This window comes from Acinonyx jubatus, chromosome D3, assembly GCF_027475565.1.
Source record: "Acinonyx jubatus isolate Ajub_Pintada_27869175 chromosome D3, VMU_Ajub_asm_v1.0, whole genome shotgun sequence".
Classification (NCBI taxonomy): domain Eukaryota; kingdom Metazoa; phylum Chordata; class Mammalia; order Carnivora; family Felidae; genus Acinonyx; species Acinonyx jubatus.
The window spans coordinates 53,663,423-53,684,663 of NC_069392.1; the positions used below are offsets into that span (position 1 = coordinate 53,663,423).

The following is a 21,241-nucleotide window of genomic DNA, read 5'->3' on the forward strand; positions in this document are numbered from 1 at the left end:
AGGGACTTTAGCCTTTCTTGTCTCACTCTAGGAGCTAGACTTTTGTGGCAGCAGAAGCTGTCCACTTCATGGTTCCTGGCACGTAGTAGATGCTTATGAAATGTTTGTTAAAGAAATGAGTGACTAATAGATAGTCACTTAAACACAGCTGTTCAGTGTATTACAAGTAGAAACAGTGAGTCATTGCTTCCCACTACATTATGACATAAGCTTATTTTATCTATACAAGAACATGAGCTTGATTTTCACTAAATAAAGCATTAGTATTCTGTTTCATGGTTGGATACCTTGGAAGTTTTCTTTATTTCCTGCCCACAGAAGGAATGTTGATGAAAATACAGTTATAAGAGAGATCCTCCTTTAAGACATGTACACATTCTCACGTATGCTAAAACTTGTTCCAATTTTATTTATCTGCATTTGTATAAAGAAATAATTTCTCATCAAGCCCTGTCAAATTGTCCCAATTATCCACAAAGTTAAATAAAAGAGATGAACCATATAAACATGAAAACATACTTCTCTAGTTTTGAGAAGTTGAACAAAGCTTAATCTGTCAGTGACTTTATTTTTGCCATCAGACATCTTTATTTCATTTATTCTCACCTGTTTCATCACAGGCTCTATTTCTTCTGAGCAAACTGCTAAAACATTAAAGACAGTATAGCATTTTGAAAAGAGGTTCCTCCCTTTAAAATCTGAAAATGGGATGATTCTTAGAAAAGGTGGCAGTATGTAAAAATGTAGAATAAAGTCATTAGAAAATGATTATTGTTGTTAATAATATTGTATGGAAGATTAAGACATTTCCCATGTAAGTATAGTAATTAAAACTCAATGATGGAAAACTTTTAAGAATCAATATAAAGATTCTTTCTTTTTTCATATATTTCCCCTCAAAAAATGTGGTTTTCCTGGTTGTATATGCAGTAATTATGAGAAAATTTTTATTTTGGAATTCCTTTTTCCCATTGCTTGGGTCTCGAGAAACTGCTTGCAAACATGTCGTACTCTAGGGGATGGCCTTACAACCTCTGATTGAACATTTCCTCCGTGGACTTAGAGGCTTGGGAGGTCATCTGCTGGGAGAGACAACCTTTCTCTTAGAATTTAAAAGAGGACCATTATCTTAGCCAAGTGGTTGGAATGCTTACAAATTGTGTTTCCAGAGGAAGGAGAAAATTTTGTGTTTGTTGGGTGTGTATGGTATACACCCAACAAACACACACTTATATGCATATATGTATATGCATGGATACACATATATACCCGTAGAGATACAGATACACAGATTCAGGTGCATATATGTTTCTGTGCATTTGTTAATGAGAAGGCAGTAAGCAGTTCCCCCAGGATTAGTTACCATTACCCCATCCTATAATCTTCTTTAGTTTCAAAGCCCTTTGCAATTTATGTACACAAAAATCTCATTGAATAATTAACTGGTGCTATGTACTCCCTTTGTATTCCTCTGCTTGAAGAACTTCATTCTAGTTAAGCCTTACTCCTGGCCTCCTTCAGAGTAGGAGGGAGCTTCCATCCCCCAAGCCCTTCCATGCTGAACTTCTTCCCTTGTCCTTTTTGCCCTAGAGCTCAGCAGTGATCCCCTGAGTAGCAAGTAATAGAAAAGGCATCAGTTTAGTTTAGAAGAGAGGCTTTTATGATAAAATCACCTTTAAAGCCCTGTCATAACAGTGATGACACAAAAGCCTCCTATTTTTCTGTCTAAATGTTGATTTTTTTTGAGGTAATCTATTCTCTCTAGATTTCCTTTTTGTTTAAGCTTAATTCTATGTGGAAATTGAATTAAGTGGAAAGAGGATGGACCTGGTATGATATTCTTTCTTCTTTAACCTCCATGTAATTCCAAATCGTCTTGGTTACAACTTTAAAATCACAATCTCTATTTTTTAAAAGAAAAGTTGTTGTATTTACTTAAATTCTGATGTGTTTTTTATAACGAAATGCCAAATGGTTGTTTTCCTGAAGTGGGCTTTGAACTTGAAGTTGTTTAGGCCTATAGTCTAAAGCTTATTACATCATCCGTTACATTCTTTGTAAGTGTTCACTACTTTAAAAAACATTGCTTAGCTGCTCCTCTGTTTTATGATTGAAGTACAGTTGACATACAGTGCTATATTTGTTTCAGGTCTACAACATAGTGATTCAACAATTCTATACATTACTCAGTGTCACCACAATGTGTATAGTCACCTTCTGTTACCATACAGCATTGTTACAATGTTAACTATGTTCCCTATGCTTTGCATTTCATCCCCGTGATTTATTTCTTTTATAACTGCAAGTTTGTACCTCTTACTCCCCTTTACCTATTTCACCCATCCCCCACCCACCTCTCTTCTGGCAACCACCAGTTTGGATTTAAGAGCGTGGGTTTTGTTTGTTGTTGTTGTTATTCTTTTGTTTTGTTTTTAATTCCACATGTAAGTGAAATCAGATATTTGTCTTTGCCTGACTTACTTCACTTAGCATAATATTCTCCAGTTTTATCTTCACTATTTTATTTATTTACTTTGGACATTTGATTTCTGCAATGTAACAAAAATTATCCTGTGTCCAAATCTGAGAGAAATTTTTGTTCGTTTATTCAACAGGGATTTAGTATCTATTCTGTGTAAATTCATTGTGCTTAGGTTTATTTCATTTGATTGCTCCTGACTGACTTACAACTCTTAATGCATCATTTCCCAAATTATGTTCTGGAGAATACTTGTTCCATGAGAGATATTGATCATTGTTCTGTCAGAGGATTACAGGGTTAAAAAACTGGGGAAAGACTGCATGATAGATATATTCTTGGGTATTTAAAATAAATTATAGTATATTAGAAAATACTTTTGGTAAAGAAAACTATTTAATCACATTTAGTAAATACAAGCCATATTTGTTGGATGGCAGAATCCATTTCCTTTTAGATGGATTACCCATTAGAATTAAAATTACCTATTAAAATTCCTATTTTGCAAAATACAGTTTGGGGAATATTATCTTAATGCAGTTTTGGAAATAGCATTCCAAAGTTACTGGCCAAATTGTCCTTAGTCTGTCGTTGGTCCTCTTCCCCTTACTGACACTCTCTCTCGGCAACCTTCTTTCATTTTTATGTCTAACTTCATGCATAAGAATTACATCTTCCCTTATGGATAAACCTTGAGCATTTGGAGTCTCCTGAGCCACCTGAATCCTATTAGATGATAAGGTAAAAAATGAAAAATTACCCTTTAGAGACCATGAATACACTGACTTTAATTCTTACTGGATACGTAGTACAAGAGCCCTGGGTGCTTGATCAGGTATAAGAGGATCAGTGATGACAACTTATATACTTCGTCTGCTCATCACTCTTTGGCTGTTGGCGTTTGTCTTCTGTTTGGTCTCCCTCTACCTGGCTTGTCTTTGCTCTAAAGACTCTGTGGAATTTTTTATTGGACACAGCAACTTCTATTGTCTGCTGCACATACCGTTGACCTAAATAATTCTACACGGCTTGGTAAATACTAGCACACGCACAGTACAGATCACTTTCTTCCCTTGCCTCTCTGCCCCTTGTTCTGATTTTCCTCCTCCCCCGACAGCTTTTGCTCAGCTTTCGTAGCAAGATCTATGTTTTCTGCCCATTTCTTCTAGATTAGTGTTCCTAGGTCTCTGCTTTAAAGTCATCTTTTTTTTCTTTTTTTTCTTTCTTTTGGTAAATTCTTCTTGCATGGTCTCATCCATATCCATGTTTTCAAATGCACGTTCTTTGCTAAGAATTCTTAGTTTTCTTTGTTTGATTCATCCCTTGCCATTGAGCTTCTTTCTCTAAGTCTTGGTTACTGATTAGATACCTTTACTTGGATGCCTTCAAGAGATCCTTATATCAGCATATCCAGAGCAAAAACCGTCATTTCTTTGTCCAGAATACTGCTCTTCCATGTGCCTTTTCCTGTCCTGATTTCTGCTACCATCATCCACGAGATTATCCAGGCCTTATGCCTGGAACTCCTCATTTACACCTTTGTCTCATTTACCACCCACTGCATATGCACTCAGCTCCATTAGTCTGGTCCCTATACCTTTTTCTTGAACAGGTCCCTTCTCTTTACTTCCATTCCCTGACAGTCTTTTTTTTTTTTTAATTTTTTTTAAATGTTTTATTTTATTTTTGAGACAGAGAGATACAGAACATGGATGGGGGAGGGTCAGAGAGAGAGGGAGACACAGAGTCTGAAGCAGGCTCCAGGCTCTGAGCTGTCAGCACAGAGCCCGACACGGGGCTTGAACTCACGGATCGTGAGGTCATGACCTGAGCCGAAGTCAGAAGCTCAACCGACTGAGCCACCCAGGCACCCCCATTCCCTGACAGTCTTAAGAGTTCATCATTTATACCTTGGCATTCTCTTGATGATTCTTGACAGAGTAGTCCCTGTCCCTAAACTTGCCTATGTTCAGGGCATCCCCTACACTGTATGCAGAATGATAGATCTGAGGTATCTGCTTGGAATTGTAATCAGCATCTCAGCCTTAATTGGTTTAAAACCAAACCTCCTCCCATTTTCTTCTCTCTCTCTCTTTTTTTAATGTTCATTTTTGAGAAAGAGACAATGTGAGTGAGGGAGGGACACACAGAATCCGGAGCAGGCTCCATGCTCTGAGGTGTCAGCACGGAGCCCAACGCGGGGCTTGAACTCACAGACCGTGAGGTCGTGACCTGAGCCGAAGTCGGAAGCTCAACCGACTGAGCCACCCAGGCTCCCCTGTCTTCTTCCTTTCAGTAAATAGAAAATTTCATAATCGTAATTGACAAAGTCAAAGAAAAAGTCTTTGTTGGCATCCTTGCCTGTTCTCTTTCCCTCCTGCCACACATCCAATCCATCATCAACTTCTGTGGGTTCAACCTGAGTTGAAACTGAGTTGATCCTGAGTCAGGATATAATCATACTCAGGCATTTCTCATCATTTCTCCTGTTGCCACCCTAGTGCAAGCTACTGTCATCTTTTTCTGGATTATCACAATAACTACATACGTGTGTCTTGAGAAGCCTCTATCGTCTAAAACTGTGTTGTCCCATACAGTAGCTGCCAGCAGCCACCAGTGGCTGATGAGCAACAGAAACATGGCCAATCTGGACTGAGGTGTTTTATTTTATTATTATTTTTTATTTTTTTTAACGTTTATTTATTTTTGAGACAGAGAGAGACAGAGCATGAACGGGGGAGGGTCAGAGAGAGGGAGACACAGAATCGGAAACAGGCTCCAGGCTCTGAGCTGTCAGCACAGAGCCCGACGCGGGGCTCGAACTCACGGACCGCGAGATCATGACCTGAGCCGAAGTCGGCCGCTTAACCGACTGAGCCACCCAGGCGCCCCTGGACTGAGGTGTTTTAAAATATACACTTGATATTGAAGAATTATTACACAAAAACAATGAAAAATATCAGAATTCATACTGATTATAAATTGAAACAGTAACATTTTGGATAGTTTGGGTTGAATAAAAGGTGGTATGAGAATTAATTTCACGTTTCTTTTTATTGTTTCAGTGTGGTTACTAGAAAATTGAAATCACACATGTGGCTGACATTTTTATTGCTGTTGGATGGCACTACTTGAAAGTCTTTTTTAAACACAGCAGTAGAGCTATCCTTTTGAAATGCCAGAACTTCCCATTCCTCTGACCAAAATCCCTCCAAGGCTTTCCAGCTCACGTTGGGGAAACGCCAGTCAGTACGCTGGGTCTGATGCCCAGCGTGTTTCTGTCCACGCAGCTCCTGTCCCTCTACTTCCCAGCATGTTTCCAGGTCTCTGGGCCCGTTCACTTAGCACACTCTTCCCCACCTGGCTGCGTGACTGCTTCCTTGCTGCTTCCAGGTGCCTCTGTGAACATCCCGTACCAATCGTGAGCATTTGAGAGGCCCATCCTGAACACCCCATCTCAATCAGCAGCCTGCTTACCTGGGTGCACTCAGCATGATGTGGCTTCACTTTGAATGGCCACCCATTGTCTGTAGAATGAAATCCACATTGCTTAGTATATCTCGGTGTCCCATTATTGTCTGGCTATTTTCTAACTCTCCTGACACATCTCTCACTGTTCCACTTTGCAGCCCACATATCATGCATTCTGAATCACTTACAAGAAACCTAAAATAAGAAAAAAGTGATAAAGAATGTTATTAGACATTTAAAGGATTATCATTAAACATAGATGTATCCATGTACAGAATTAAAATTTGTCAAACTTCAAAAACTGGATAGTGTACAAGTAGCATTGGCATTTTAACCCTCTGAATTCCACTGACATCCACCCCACAAAATGGGTGTTGTTAAAATCAATATCAAAGGCGAATGATACACTCACCAATAAGAAGTTTAAACCTTTGTGAAACGATCTCTGCATGAATGCATTTCCCTTTACTAATATTTATTTTCCTCTGTAACAACTAAAATGTTCAAAGTTTTTTTTCCCCTCCTAATTAAAAAGGAAGCATAATTTATCAACAGCTTAGTTAGACACTTCATTATGAGAGGGTTGAGGGAGATTTTAGAATGAGCATTTCTAGTGTGGGTATTCCGAAAAACAAGAATTTATAGCTCAGCAATAAATAAATAAGTAAACCTTTCAGAAATGTTTATTGTTCCAGCTCATTAAAATGTTATGTCTTTTGGACAGTATTTCTTAAAGGCCATAAAATTAATAGTGTATTTTAAAAGTTTTATTGGCTTGTATTTCCTGGGTCCAATTTAGCCCTAGTGTTTAATTGCGCTGTCTCATACAGGCTGGAAGTCTGGCAGTTAATATTATTTTTCTGTTTTAAAAGAAAAACATTTTCCTTCAGGGCTGGCTTCCATATTTTTGAATGTGTTTATTTCACACTGCCTCACATCCTCATGCGCTGAAATCTTGAGACTCTGTCAGAGCTAATCTGGATCTGGTATTTCTTTGTGTCTTAAAATTATGCCGAAATTTCAATTAATAACTAATCATGCCCTTGGCCTGGGAAATACACACAACTAAAATCCTGCATATCAGCTACCAGAGTTAAATTTTAAATCTTTCATTACACAAAGCAAGGGGAGCAATAAACATTTATTTGAGTACCTTCCATCTAGGCAACCTAGGCATTGCATGGACTATAGAAGGTGATGAGGCACCATGCATGTCTTCAAATATAGAAAAATTCGAACCTATTCATTGTACCTTCTATAAATGCACTTCATAGCAAGTAAATTTCTTTACCTCTTCAGGGGACTTGCCTTCCACCTACTAGTCCTATTTAAAATCTGCACAATAAGAAAACCTCTTCCCTTTTAGTCTTCCTAAGTGAAGTTTTTTCTCAAGGCTCCCAAACCATGCACAGACATTCAGAGTCAATATTCACAGAACATTTCAGGATTCTTAGAGGTATCATTCTGATGGACTTTCTCTTCATCCTTTGGGCTTTGCCAGACCTCTTTCATAGCACTGCCTGAAGACTTGTTCTGAAGCTTAGCTGCCGTTTCATCCACCCCATTTCCAGGAAGCATACTGACCCCGTTTGGCATCTGCTGCCTTTACCTGCTCAGTCCTGAAGACCTACACCCAGTCCTGAATATCCACATTTGCCTTTCTTTTATTATCTTTTATGCAAGGATTCCATTACCTTCTAGCAATGCCTTTGCATCTCTACATTCCTCTCCATTTCATCCTTTTTAAAGGTAACAGAATTATCATTTTAAGCACAAATCTTTGGGGGCTTTTCCTAGGCTTAGACCTTTTTAATGGTAGTTCCTGTTACCTAGAACAGTGCTTTAGACCTTTCTCCCGTTGTGGCACACACCAAAAAGGCAATTAATATACAGGGGTATGTCAAGGGGCTAACTTGGATCTGGAGGCCACTAGCCTGAGGCACCGTGCTGATTCAACCTCTGCCTCAAGGCTCAGGTTTACCTTATATGGTACATTCACTGGACCATTTCCACATAGAGGATAAAGCCCAAACCCCTCAGATTCAGTCTTACTTAGGATCCTCCCCTGCCCCTTCCCTCCAAAAGTGGAGCCTGGAATAAGAACTTAAGTATAGTCAGTTTGGAAGCAGAAGCCAGGGATTAGATGATGCGAAGACAAGGAGAGGAAAAACCCTCCAGATAACCAGGTCTCGGTTCTGTGGAGGACTTTCTAGGAAAATGTGTAGAACGAGTCCCAAAACTGTCCCAGCACTGCAGGAAAGCAGGACCTTTCACCATGACAAACCCTCGTCTCTCATAGATTGGGAGTTGCCCCAAGGACCGGGATTTGCATTTCCAGGTTGTATCTGCATCCGAGAAAGTCCTAGAGTTTTGTAGGCATGAGCCGGGCAAGTGCACTTTGTTGCCCCAGATATTCTGTATTCCTGTAGGCTAGATGTGGAATCACAAATGTCCCGTCTGGTCTACCTCTGCACCACTCAGGCCTTGTTGTGGTTCATGTTAAGTTCACTCTGTCACTTTAATTAGTGGCTGCTCATACTTTGGTGTGGGGGCGGGGAGCGGGGGCAGACCAAGACTTTTGACCAGGGGGTTAGTGGACCGGCTGCAGACTCCACTGGTCTCAGGCTGGTCTTAAGGCTGTATTCGAAGCTTATCATTTCCCTTCTCTGACACCCATTTCTGAATTTCCTTACACTCGGCCAGTAATTCTGCTAGTTTGCCTGGCTCAGTGGCCCCAACTGCCATCCTTGAGGAGTCTGAGCCCTTGGCTGCCTTTCCTATTCTGACTGTCCTTGCTATAATCCACATTCACTGTTACCACCAGACACAGAAGTGCCAACATATGTCCCAGGGAATCTCCAGCATTCCCCCCCACATCCTTCTCTCCGCCCCCACACTATGGCAGCAGTCCCCCTCCCTCGTGATGGTTAGGGCTGATTATCCCACCTGTCCAGTAAGTCCTCCCCTTGCCCGCTGATACCTGAGAGACAAAAAGTAACCAGGCAGAGTTTTGGCTCAAGTGGAGCCTGTGTCCAATAGTGCGATGATTCTTACCTGGGGATGAGTTTGCCTCTGAGGGACATTTGGTAATGTTGGAAGACACTTAAACTTGTCACAATTGCTACTGGTATCTGGTGGGTAGAGGCCAGGGATGCTGTTCACCAGCCTATAACACGCAGGGCAGCTACCACAATAAAGGAGTCTCCAGACCTAAGTGATGGTAGTGCCTAAGGCTGAGAAACCCTGACATAGTAGAAATGATTCTCCCCCGGGGGCACGGACTTTTAATTTTACACGGTTTGGCACAGTCTTGTGCCTGGTTCCCAGGCCCATGTAGTCCAGCTGCTGAGAGCACGCGACCAAACGGTATCCATCGGTTCAGTGCATATATACGGCATTCCAGAAGCCGGAGTCCTAGAATTGTCCAGTCAGAAGATGGGGAGGCTGGGTAACTTACCCATTCGGATCTTGGGGCTGTGGGAGGACGCTGAGGTGGGATGCTGGCTTGGTGATATAACTGTATTACAGTCACGCTGAACTCAGGCAGGTGGAAGAGATACACGGGGACCCAAAGTATCTGCTATATGTAGAACATATTCGACACACGGGCGGGGGCTTTTTCTCTGCTGCCACTGTATACAAGAGCCAGGTACATGGGTTCACGTGAGTGGCTTAATAGGCGTCTGTTGACAAAGGCTGAAGGAGCTGTGAGTGAGTAAACAATAGTTCAATGAATGAATGGAGTCTTCCCTGAGATTTGTGAAGTGTATTGAATATTTTAGCATGGTTACCAGTATCTTCTTAGATGAAGAAACTCAGAATGTCAGCTCTGCGGTTCCCTGTGGATGTCGTGATGGCAGCATTCAACATCCCTCATGTTTATTCACAGTGTCTCTCTTCTGAATTCGATCTACTGTTATCCAATTTAGAGTAGTTATATAATATTTACTTTGAGATTCAGTGTTCTGCTTTGCTCCTGAATGATGCTTCAGCTGACACATTCATGAAGGTGTCATTTGAGTGAAATTTTTAGAAAGGGGTGGTATTTCAGGGGTGAACATGGAGTGTGGAAAAGGCCACGAACAAACAAACATGGGGATGAGAAATCTCTGGGCACGCTTTCAGGTGGCAGTGACAATTGGGGCTTACTACACGTGAAGTGTGTCTATGGCCATAAGAGGAAATCTTTGAAAATCGAATTGGAGCTACAGTTTGCCAGGCCTTTGACCAGCAGGCTGAAGCACCTCGCACCTTCTTACGTGGTCCCATTACGGTTGTCCGTGATGTCCTGCCTTTGCAGTAGAGCTAGCTGTTGGTCACGGTGACAGTAACACTACGCGCTTTATTTCTGAAACCATTCTGTTCAGATCCTATCTTGCAAGACTCTGCACCGGTTTTGCCTCTGGCATCACATTCTTCCTAACCATTCTTGTCCACCTAGATGTCATCCCTCAGCTTTTATTGTCTGCCCTTCTTAATTCCCACCCACCTAATGGTTAACAATGTTCCATCTTTACTCCTCAACCACTTGGGCGGCCAGCCAAGGGCAATGGCCGATTCTTTCATTCTCTGTGTCAGCAAGCAGACTACATGCACACGGAGGGTGCAGTAAATAATTGGAGAGGTAAAAGCATCCAGTTTGATGATGCTTATCTGAATCCCTTCTACATGTGAATTTTAAAAGAAGGAGTATGTTTGAGGAAAAAGGTTATTAGTAGCATAAAGTTGCCCCTGTTTTACACTTTACTATTTACCTGTTTTTTGTGTGTGCTTCCCAGTTGGAGAGAAGAGAGGGGCGGGGTATATCTGACAGTGTGGGTGTATTTGTTTTAATGTTTTAGAACTTTTTGTTGTCTAAACCTCAGCCGGCAAAAGAGTCCAAGTGACCAGATTGGATTTCTTTAGCCTCCACAGATTTTCGAAAACTTAATTTATAAACACAGTCTAAAGGTATAAACATGTTGATTTTTAATGTGGTACCATTTAAGGCATATTGAAATGATAAAAGGTGTAAAACTGTTTTTGATGAAATCCCACACATCGGGATCGGTGGTTATACTCACCACCTGTGATGGAAATGCCTTATAAAGAGTTCCTTTAACTTCATGTATTTTTGTCAATATAATAGTCGATGTAGAGTGCACTTTTCCTACCAGGAGATTCACCTTCTGCAAGGTTCCTGTCCTCCCTTCTACTCCACGCTATTTCTCTCATGCCCCACCCTCAGTTTTCTCTTCTTTCCTGTGTACTTTTGTTTTGAGTTATTCTTGATGGCGTCTTGTTTTCTTCGGCTTATTTCCTAGATGGGAAGTGATGGAATTTTACGCCTCAGTTCTTCAGCTCTGAATAATGAATTCTTTGCATATGCAGCACAAGGATGGAAACAGCGACTGGCAGAAGGTAAATTTCTCTTTTCCATTATTATTTGACATGTTTGAGTACACACACTGTACCGAGCTTCACGCCTTTCTCTGATTTCCGAGCCTTTTTCTCCCCCTGAAGTAAACTTGAATTTAGTAAAAACTCCTGATCTGTTCCAAATGGCTTCACTAATTCTTTGTTATACTTGGCATTTTTGATGTCTGATGTTTTTGAAGGAAACGTGAGGTTATCTGGAACAGAACAACAATTTTTGATGTAGCTGGACTCTCTTTGGAATGGGAATTTTAATCGCTTGTTTGAGGCATTATGTATTCTCTTAATGTCCTAGAACCTAAAGAATCTTCGTTTAATACTCTCTTCCCCTAAAACCACCGCTTCACCTTATTCTTCTGTTAGTCATTAAGCTTCTTGAAAGACTCAAAATAACCAGTGCTTCCACATTTCTACTCCCTAAACTGCTCACATTGTTCTAGGTGGGTGTGGCAACCGAAATAATCCCTCCTGGAGAATACTAAGGGTTTTATAATGGCAAAGGCAGTGTCCTCTTCTCAGTCTTGACATTTCACGTTCCTTCTACAATCTCTCTCTCTCTTTTTTTTAAACCTCATCCAAGTTGAAACCATGTACCTGAGATGTTCATAATATATTTTAAATTGTTTCCTGCGGCCACATGGCTGAAAGCCATCCCTCAGCCTCCTACGGGAGCTGTGCTCTTCCGTCTGATGGTGCATGTTGATGTCTCTGCCATTTTCTTCTCTGGTGTTTTCTCTTGGGGCTGTGCACATCTGCTAACCAGCCTCCTTCCCCACCATGGTGTATGGCCCATATATGCCAAAAACCTTCTGGCTTTGGCTCCTCTTTCCTAATCCTGCGTTCTATTCCACATGCCTGCTGGATCACCCTAGCGGATAGCATGCACCTTAAAACCATAATGCCAATATTAACCTCACCATCCTCCCTTTACCATCTGCTGTCCCTTTTGTTCCCCATCTCTACTAATGTCACCACTGTCCTCAGAGCTCCTCACTCTGAAACTTGATGATCTCTTTGGTCCTCTTCTTCTCCCCAGGCTGACTTGGTCATGAACTGTTAATTGTGTTGTGAATCTGAATCCCCTTGAGCATTCCCACAGCCGCTGGCCTGACTGTCCTCTCTGCCTCTCCTCTGTGCTGTTCGACAGCCTCCTGGCTGGAGTTCTCTTGTGTCTTCATCTTGTCTCTAAGCCACTTATTTGGCCATATTTCTCCCCGAGTGAATGCCATCCATCAGGGCCTCCCTCTGTCACTTGTAGGGAAAATGTAGAACTCGATTTATTTATTTTCAACTTTTTTAATGTTTAGAGAGACACAGAGTATGAGCAGGGGAAGGGCAGAGAGGGAGACACAGAATCTGAAGCAGGCTCCAGGCTCTGAGCTGTCAGCACAGAGCCTAATGCGGGGCTCAAACTCACAAGCTGTGAGATCATGACCTGAGCCAAGTCAGATGCTCAACTGTCTGAGCCACCCAGGCGCCCCTGGAACTCTCTTTAAACCATGTATTTGCTAATTGGCCTCAGCCTACCTTTCCCATTTCATTTCCTCCTACTCCTACATTCTGCTTACAATTGGCCACTCAAAAGAACATAAATACACATGTTCATATCTCTGTGCCTTGTGAGTTAATTACTTTATAAAAGCTTGGTCATCCTTCAGAAGCTAACTCAAGAGCCATTTCCTGTATGTGGTCTTCCCTAATCGATTCAGGCAGAATTAAGTGCCTTTTCTTCTACCTTTATTCTTATGGCCCATACAGGGCTTTCGACATTATATTATAGTCAATTTGTGTGCCTTTTCTCCCACCAGACTGATTTCATTAAGGGCACTGAATATACGCTATTTCATCCGCAGCCCCTACCTATACAGTATATTTGCTGAGGGTTTTAAAGTTCATCTAGGGCTAAATGACTATTTGAGCGATGTTCATAAAAAGAGAAGCTGTAGAAATATTATCAGTACTCAGCCTTTTACTTTTCAACATCCATAAAAGTTTACTCAAATTAATTACGTGTTTTCTTTATTAATTGGCAGAAGCTATGGCCACTCTTACTCCATACATAAACATTTTCTTTCTAGGAGAGTTTACTCCAGAAATGCAGTTGCGGATAAGGCAAGAAATTGAGAAGGAAAAGAAAACAGAACCTTGGAAAGAAAAATTCTTTGAAAGGTTTTATGGAGAAAAGTAAGTACGAGAGCATTTTTTTCTCATTTCTGTCTGAAGGAAATGAAAGTGTAATTCTCTGCTTCACATGGCACACGAAAAGCTGTAAAGCTTAATAAGGCTGCCATAAAAGGCAATAGTCCCTCAGTGTAAGAAATCGCAGGTAAAATTATAGCAGCGTATCAGCACTTAAAGTTTTAAAAAATGCATTTTCAAGGGTTTATAACCTGTCCATGAAAATTCATTTCGGACTGAAAATTGCACATGAAATCTGATAGAAGTCCGTTATGGCTTTCTTAACTAGATTTTAGTAAAAATCTCCTGTTTTTAATCCAGGCATATTCATTAACAGATACTTCAGACATAAATAGTTTTAGACACATTCGATTCTCACATTTTTTCCTAAAATGTTGACTGTGCATATACACGTGTTTAGTCCTTGTTCTGGGGGACAGCCTGAGGTATTACTCTTCACTCTGTCCATCTTCCTTTTTCAGTGTAATCAGCTTTTAGTTTATTATTTTTCTGTGTGTGCATTTCTTTTTAAAATAAGCCACATGGAAGTGTGGTAGTGACTGAATTAAATTGAAAGTAGCTTCACCTCTGCCTCACATTTAGAAGGGACATATCTTACTGGAGCAGAATTAGAGCCTCCGAGACCATAGGGTCCCTAAGGGAGGAGGAAGGATTTAGGAGCTGACAGTGGACAGTGACCTTAAATCCTCCTTAGAAAGGAATTTGTGCTTGAACTCCCATATGCACAATTAATGCTTAAGAGTTGTCGTTTTGTGTAAATGATACTGAGGTGGTGGCAAGTAACAAAATCCATACCATTTGATCTAATTTCATAAACTTCCCCCTGTAAACAGGGAGAACGATGTCAAGAGGCTCGTCTGAGTGCTCTTCTTGAAAAGGAATCCCATGGGGCGCCTGGGTGGCTCAGTCGGTTAAGCGTCCGACTTCAGCTCAGGTCGCGATCTCGCGATCTCGCGGTCCGTGAGTTCGAGCCCCGCGTCGGGCTCTGGGCTGACGGCTCAGAGCCTGGAGCCTGCTTCCGATTCTGTGTCTCCCTCTCTCTAGGCTCCTCCCCCGTTCATGCTCTGTCTCTCTCTCTGTCTCAAAAATAAATAAACGTTAAAAAAAAATTTTTTTTTAAAAAGAAAAGGAATCCCATGATTAACAGCCTGCTTACTCAGAGGAGGCTAGCATTGGTGGAGTGTCCTAACTAGCAGTACCCTCAAGGAGGAAGGCTTGTGTTCACTTGCTCTCCTAGAACCATGGACGCATATACATATTTAAACAGAACTAACAGGAGATAATTCATGTGTTTTCTCAAAAATTAAAAATGCAGCAGACTACTTCTATGCCTTCGTATTTTGTCACCAGCATATTGCTCAAGCTTGGCTGCATCAAAGTCCTCATTGGAGATGTTATGTTGTGTTGTGTTGTGTTGTGTTGTCCTGTGCTGTGCCGTGTTGTGTCATGTTATGTTTATTTTGAGAGGGGGACAGAGAGAGCACATAGGAGGGGCGAGGAGAAGGGGAGCATCTCAAGCAGGCTCCCTGCTGTCAGCGTGGAGTGGGTTTGGATCTCACACCGTGAGATCGTGACCTGAGCCAGAATCAAGAGTTGGACACGTAACTGACTGAACCACCCAGGCACCCTCTCGTTGGGGCTTTTAAAAATAGATACAGTTTTCCAGGACCCATGCCAGACATAATGATTGGGAGTCTCCAGGAGTTGAGCCCAGGAATATGCATCTTTAGGTGCTCTCCAGGTCATGCTGGTGCCGAGCGGGATTAAGCACCCTGGAGGATGACCCTGAAGACCACTCAGGAGGCTTCCTCACCTTTTGTCGACAAAGGAAATGTTGAAAGCACCCTTTCCAGTGCTGGCAAAAGATAACCGAGCCAGTTACCTCCAAAGCACTGGTCCTTAGTTGTTGTTGAGTGTCGGGCCCTCTTTTTTTTTTTCTTTTTTTGAATGCAGCAAAAATTGTTCCAGCATCTCATCTGTGCCAGACACTGAGGTGCGGATGTTTGTAGGGCTGCCTAGGCTCTGCCCTCAGGCAGCCTGTACCCGAGGCACCATGTGTTACAGAGAGCTCTCCTTCATCCGGGTCGTCATTGAGCATGCTGGGCTCTGATACGTTTCTAACAGCTTTTCAGGGAATATGTCGCTTAACCCGCCCAACAGTCCTATAAGGTGGATACCATTATTATTCTTACGTTAAAAATGGGTTTAGGAAATTGAGATGCAATGAAGCTAATTTTCCCAGGTTTACACAGTGTGGTTCAGTAATTTGCTCAGTATCTTAATGCTGCAATTCCTTCTCAGAAAAATTCACACACATATATATTTTTTACATAAAATTTGGGGGGCTTTCAGACTCTCATGCATGTGCTCTGGGGAGTGACAGCTACAATACTGTAAGTAAGCGTGGGTCCCTGTCATCATCCCAGAGTTCTGAATGCAAACAGCTCTTTTATTTGACCCTTTTCTTGCTGTCGTTCATCCATAGAGTTTCTGTCCGCTTACGTCACTGAACTTCTTCCTTGTCTTTTTCTATCTTTGATTACACATTGGATTAACAGGTGTATTTTGGACATTTCATTGACTGCCCTTGTAATTTGGTCACTTCTAGATTACCTACACTCCCCCAGTATGTGAGGGATTATTTCTCCTAGTGTCAGATAATTTTCGGTTGACCTGTGCCTTTTCCCTGCTTTAAGTGTTACCAGGAACGTTGCCGTCCAAACTCCCCTCTGGTTAAGATTTGTCTACTTTGGTTTTCAGCTCTTTGAGCTGTTTATTTTGTTTCTTACTGACTTACTCTCCTTATAACAGAGTACTGTTCTGTATTTTCTTTAGTTAGAGATCAGCCATATATATGCTAAGCCAGAATTATGGGCATCGGTCTGTTGATTTGCAGTCTATATTTCTGGACTTCAGTGTTTTCCTTTGTGGTGTTATGTGCTGTACTGTGAAGATCAACCTGCTATGCCTTGTACCATCTTAAATCTATTTTTTTCGAGAAAATAATAAAATGTTGACATAGGCATATTTTGTACGGTGCTGTTTTCCATATATACATATGCATATATTATATACATATATGATATTTACTGATATTAGCTATATTTAATACAAGTTAATACATGTATTATATCCTTATCAACCAACTAGCAGAAATTTGGCTGCCAGTGGATGGATACTGTATATTCTACACCTAACCTACTATCGATGCTTGGCCTAGCCCCAAGGGACCTTATTTCTAGTTGATTATTCTGCTTTACATTTATCTGTAATGTAGTTGTTCTGTTCCTCTCAGTGTAGGATAGTTATAAATTATAGCTTACTTTGAACCCATCTCAGGGAAAGTTGAAAGAAAAGAGACTAACTTTGAGGGTACTATCTTCTGTCTTCTTTTAAGACCTTCTGAATTTTAGTAAAGAAGGCAGTGACACCCCAAAAAATGTATTCAACTTTATTTCCCTTTCATTTTGAGGATTTTGGTAAGCAGTTGAAGAAGATTTCACTGAGGTGTATTCCTGTCTCGATACCATTATAGCTGTATTTCTTCGCTCAAACATGTTTTCCCTAGAAGAGAGAAGTGTTCTGTCTTCTGCTTATCTTTATAATTTTCTGTACTCTAATTTAACTTCATTTAGAACAGCATATTTCTCTACCATGTGAGGCTGACATCGTAACTTAGTGCATTAACTTAGTATAACGGAGTATGGTATACTTAGTATGACTTAGTATGACAGGAAATAGTGATTTACAATATCTTTGTAACTCTGATGAACTTTCCTTATGACATGAATATCAGATTGGATTTTTTCTTGATACTCTTTGCTATCTTCTCTGGAATATCTTTACAGAAAGTGATCACATGAAAGAATTTTGCATCATACAAAATTGCCTCATACAAATGTAACCTAGTAGAATCAACTTTGTCGGCCCCAGATATGTTTGTTATATTTTAGTGAAATTTCCATATTTTTTTTAAAGTTTGTTTATTTTTGACAGAGAGAGAGAGACAGGGCACGAGCCTGGGAGGGGCAGAGAGAGAGGGAGACACAGAATCCAAATCAGGCTCCAGGCTCTGAGCTGTTAGCACAGAGCCTGACGTGGGGCTCGAACTCACAGATTGTGAGATCACGACCTGAGCCGAAGTCGGACACTCAACCGACTGAGCCACCCAGGCGCCCCCCCCCCCATATTATTTTTAAGTTAGACACTTAGAGGCTAAAATAAGGTAACACCTCTTACATTGGTTTAAGAGAAGTTAATCTTTGGAAATCATTTCAATTTCAAGATTTTACACCATACCCATCTTCCATTGATCTTATTTGCTTATGTTGCATCCTTTGAAGACTGTGCTGCTTTCGATTAGAATTGCTACTTTCTGATAAGAAAAAAATTAGATCTGGAGTGCCTGGGTGGCTCATTGGTCAAGTGTCCAACTTCGGCTCAGGTCATGATCTCACAGTTTGTGAGTTTGAGCCCTTCATCGGGCTCTGTGCAGACAGCTCAGAGCCTGGAGCCTGCTTTGGATTCTTTCTCCCCTTCTCTCTGCCCCTCCCATGCTCATGTTCTGTCTCTCTCTGTTTCTCAATAATAAATAAATGTTAAAAATTTTTTTTTAAATTTTAGATCTTATACATTTTTTTGCTTTTCTGTCCAATATTTTCTAATCTTTTGTAGTACATTATTTTTTTTATTCCTTTTACCAACACTTGGCAAAGTTCATATCTCCTTACTTACAGAATAAAAATCTATACCAAAAATAAACAAGTTGGTAGATAAATAGGTAAATAAATATAAAAATGCATAATACATTTCTTAACCAGAAGGAGAGTTTATTTTAGTTACGATTATAAAAGCAGTAGAAAAACTAAGTCATCATAAACCAGTTTACATAAATGAAACGTATCATTTAGTGATTATAAAATCAATTTGATTCATTTACTTCCGTTGAATACTCTATACATATCTCCAAGTTGTCCCTTTTGTGTTTTGTGGTTGGGCAGTAATTTAATATTTCTAATTTCTGTCCAGGTTGGGCATGTCAAGAGAGGACTCAATAAAGCTTACTTCTGGACCAAACAATGATGGTGCTGAAAGTAGTTCTTCATGTGGACCCACTGGCCTCCGAGGTCTTTCTGTACAGACTCCCTTGGACGAGCAACAGCCAAAAAGCATGAAAAGTCCAACTTCACCAGAGCCGGAATTCTGTGCTATGGTAGATGTAGGTAAAGACATAATGGCAGAATCGGAATCAGAAGATATCTTAATCCCTGAAGAATCTGTGATTCAGGAGGAAATTGCTGAAGAGGTAGAGACTAGTATCTGCGAATGTCAGGATGAAAATCATAAGACGATACCTGAATTTTCTGAGGGGTCTGAAAGTCCAGCCAACTCTCACGAAGAGCCTCAGGTAGCACCTCCTGAAGATAACTTGGAATCCTGTGTTATGATGAATGATGTTTTAGAAACTTTGCCTCACATTGAAGTTAAAGTGGAAGAGAAATCAGAATCTCCCCAGGAAGAAATGTCGGTTGTTATTGATCAACTAGAGGTCTGTAATTCTCTCGTTCCTTCCACTTCATCTGTGACTCATGTCAGTGACACAGAACATAAGGAGCCAGAAGCTGCAGTAGAGACCAATACTCCAAAAATAAAGACAGGGTCGTCTTCTTTAGAAGGCCAATTTCCCAGTGAAGGAATTGCCATAGATATGGAGTTACAGAGTGAGCCTGATGAACAGCTTTCTGAAAATGCTTGCATCTCTGAAACTTCCTTCTCTTCCGAGAGCCCAGAGGGAGCCTGTACCAGCCTGACATCCCCAGGAGGGGAAACCCAATCCACTTCAGAAGAATCATGTACTCCAGCCTCCCTTGAGACAACGTTTTGTTCTGAGGTGTCCAGCACTGAAAATGCAGACAAATATAACCAGAGAAACCCCCCTGATGAAAACCTTCATGCATCTTTGATGTCAGAAATATCTCCAGTATCCACTTCACCTGAGATATCAGAGGCATCTCTCATGTCCAATTTACCGTTAACATCCGAAGCATCCCCGGTATCAAATTTACCTTTAACATCAGAAACGTCACCCATGTCGGATTTACCTTTGACCTCAGAAACGTCTTCAGTGTCTTCCATGCTTCTCACATCTGAGACCACTTTTATATCCAGTTTGCCTCTTCCTTCAGAAACATCTCCAATTTCTAATTCTTCCATGAATGACAGAATGCTGCATCAGCAAAGAAAGTCCCCTTCCATCTCTGAAGAACCACTCTCCCCACAAAAAGATGAAGGCTCTGCCCCTGCCAAGCCCCTGGGCGAGAGCCTTCTCTCTCAACAGAGGACTCTCTCAAATACTCCTGAACCCGTCAATATGGGTTCTTCCGTTTCTCCTGAAGCATTTCCATCTGAAGAATTGCACAGTAAGACTCTGAGTCAGCAGCCTTGTAAATCACACGTTGAAACTGAGAAGCCCTATCCTGCTTCGATTCCAGAACTTCCTTCTATAGAAATGATAAAAGTTAAAAATCATAATGTCCTGCAAAGAACAGAGAAGAAAGGGGCATCTTCACCATTGGAGTTACCGGTCTTTTCTGAAGAGACAGAGAGTAAGGGAAACGAGCTTCCATCAGCCAAATTACAGGACAAACAGTATGTCTCATCAGTGGATAAGGCTTCCTTTTCAGAAGGCTCTAGAAATAAAACCCATAAGCAAGGAAGCTCACAGAACCGATTGGAGACCTTGCATTCTTCCAAGTTGTCCGAGCCTTCCAAGTCACCCGACGGGATAAGAAATGAAAGTAGAGAATCCGAGATATCAAAGAGGAAAACAGCAGAGCAGCACAGTTTTGGAATCTGTAAGGAAAAGAGGGCTAGGATAGAAGATGATCAGTCAGTGCGGAACATATCGTCCAGCAGCCCCCCTGAGAAAGAGCAGCCCCCCAGAGAGGAGCCCAGGGTTCCACCTCTCAAGGTATGGAATAATAATAATAACAATGAAGACAATTCCATAGATAGGCTTTTCCTATTTAGATGCTTAGTTTTCTAATTTTAAATAAGGTTTTCTTCCCTCCAGGTTTTCTGTAGCAGTTTACAGTCTAATACTCCAACACCAGTCTAATATTAAATGATCTTTTTTAAGGCTGTGCGCTGAGCTCATATGATAATTTTAGATACACACATATATGTACTTAGACCTCAGCATTTAAGGAAAAAGAAATGAGGAGGGAGAACAGGGCCTGGAGGAACCTATAGGCCGTGAGATACAGGGTCTTTCGGAGACTCCAAGGCATAGGACAGAGACCTACATACAGTTGGGGCAAGTTGAAAGATACTTCAGTGTCCTAGAAAAGTCCAGTAGGACTAGCGAAAGTAGTCAAAAGTCAGAGGCGTGCACTAAGGAGGTGAAGGTATAGGTAATCGGTTTATTTTCCAGCAAACATTGACCACCACCATTGCCTAGCAGAAAGGACCTGACATATGGAAGAACCTCATTAAATATTTCTTCAATAACTCAGTGAAATTGCTTAACACACCCTGAGGGAAAATGCTGTAGATGTAGAGGTATACAGATCCTATTTATTTATTTATTTATTTTTATTTTCAAGAGAGTAAAGAAGTATTTAACTTTACAAATAATAAAGCCTGTAGTCAGGCATTCCTATTTATATATTTTCTTTT

General features: G+C 41.0%; 1 protein-coding gene across 2 annotated transcripts in view; it reads left to right on the plus strand.

The window, feature by feature from the left end:
* ASXL3 (ASXL transcriptional regulator 3) overlaps positions 1-21,241 on the plus strand; it is a 177,435-nt gene that overhangs the window by 147,711 nt on the left and 8,483 nt on the right. For both annotated transcript variants that reach the window (XM_027068725.2, XM_053206574.1), the window contains 3 exons: positions 11,254-11,350; positions 13,444-13,549; positions 18,593-20,534. In XM_027068725.2, the coding sequence (XP_026924526.1) occupies positions 11,254-11,350; positions 13,444-13,549; positions 18,593-20,534 (2,145 nt within the window). The remainder of the gene's footprint in view (positions 1-11,253; positions 11,351-13,443; positions 13,550-18,592; positions 20,535-21,241) is intronic.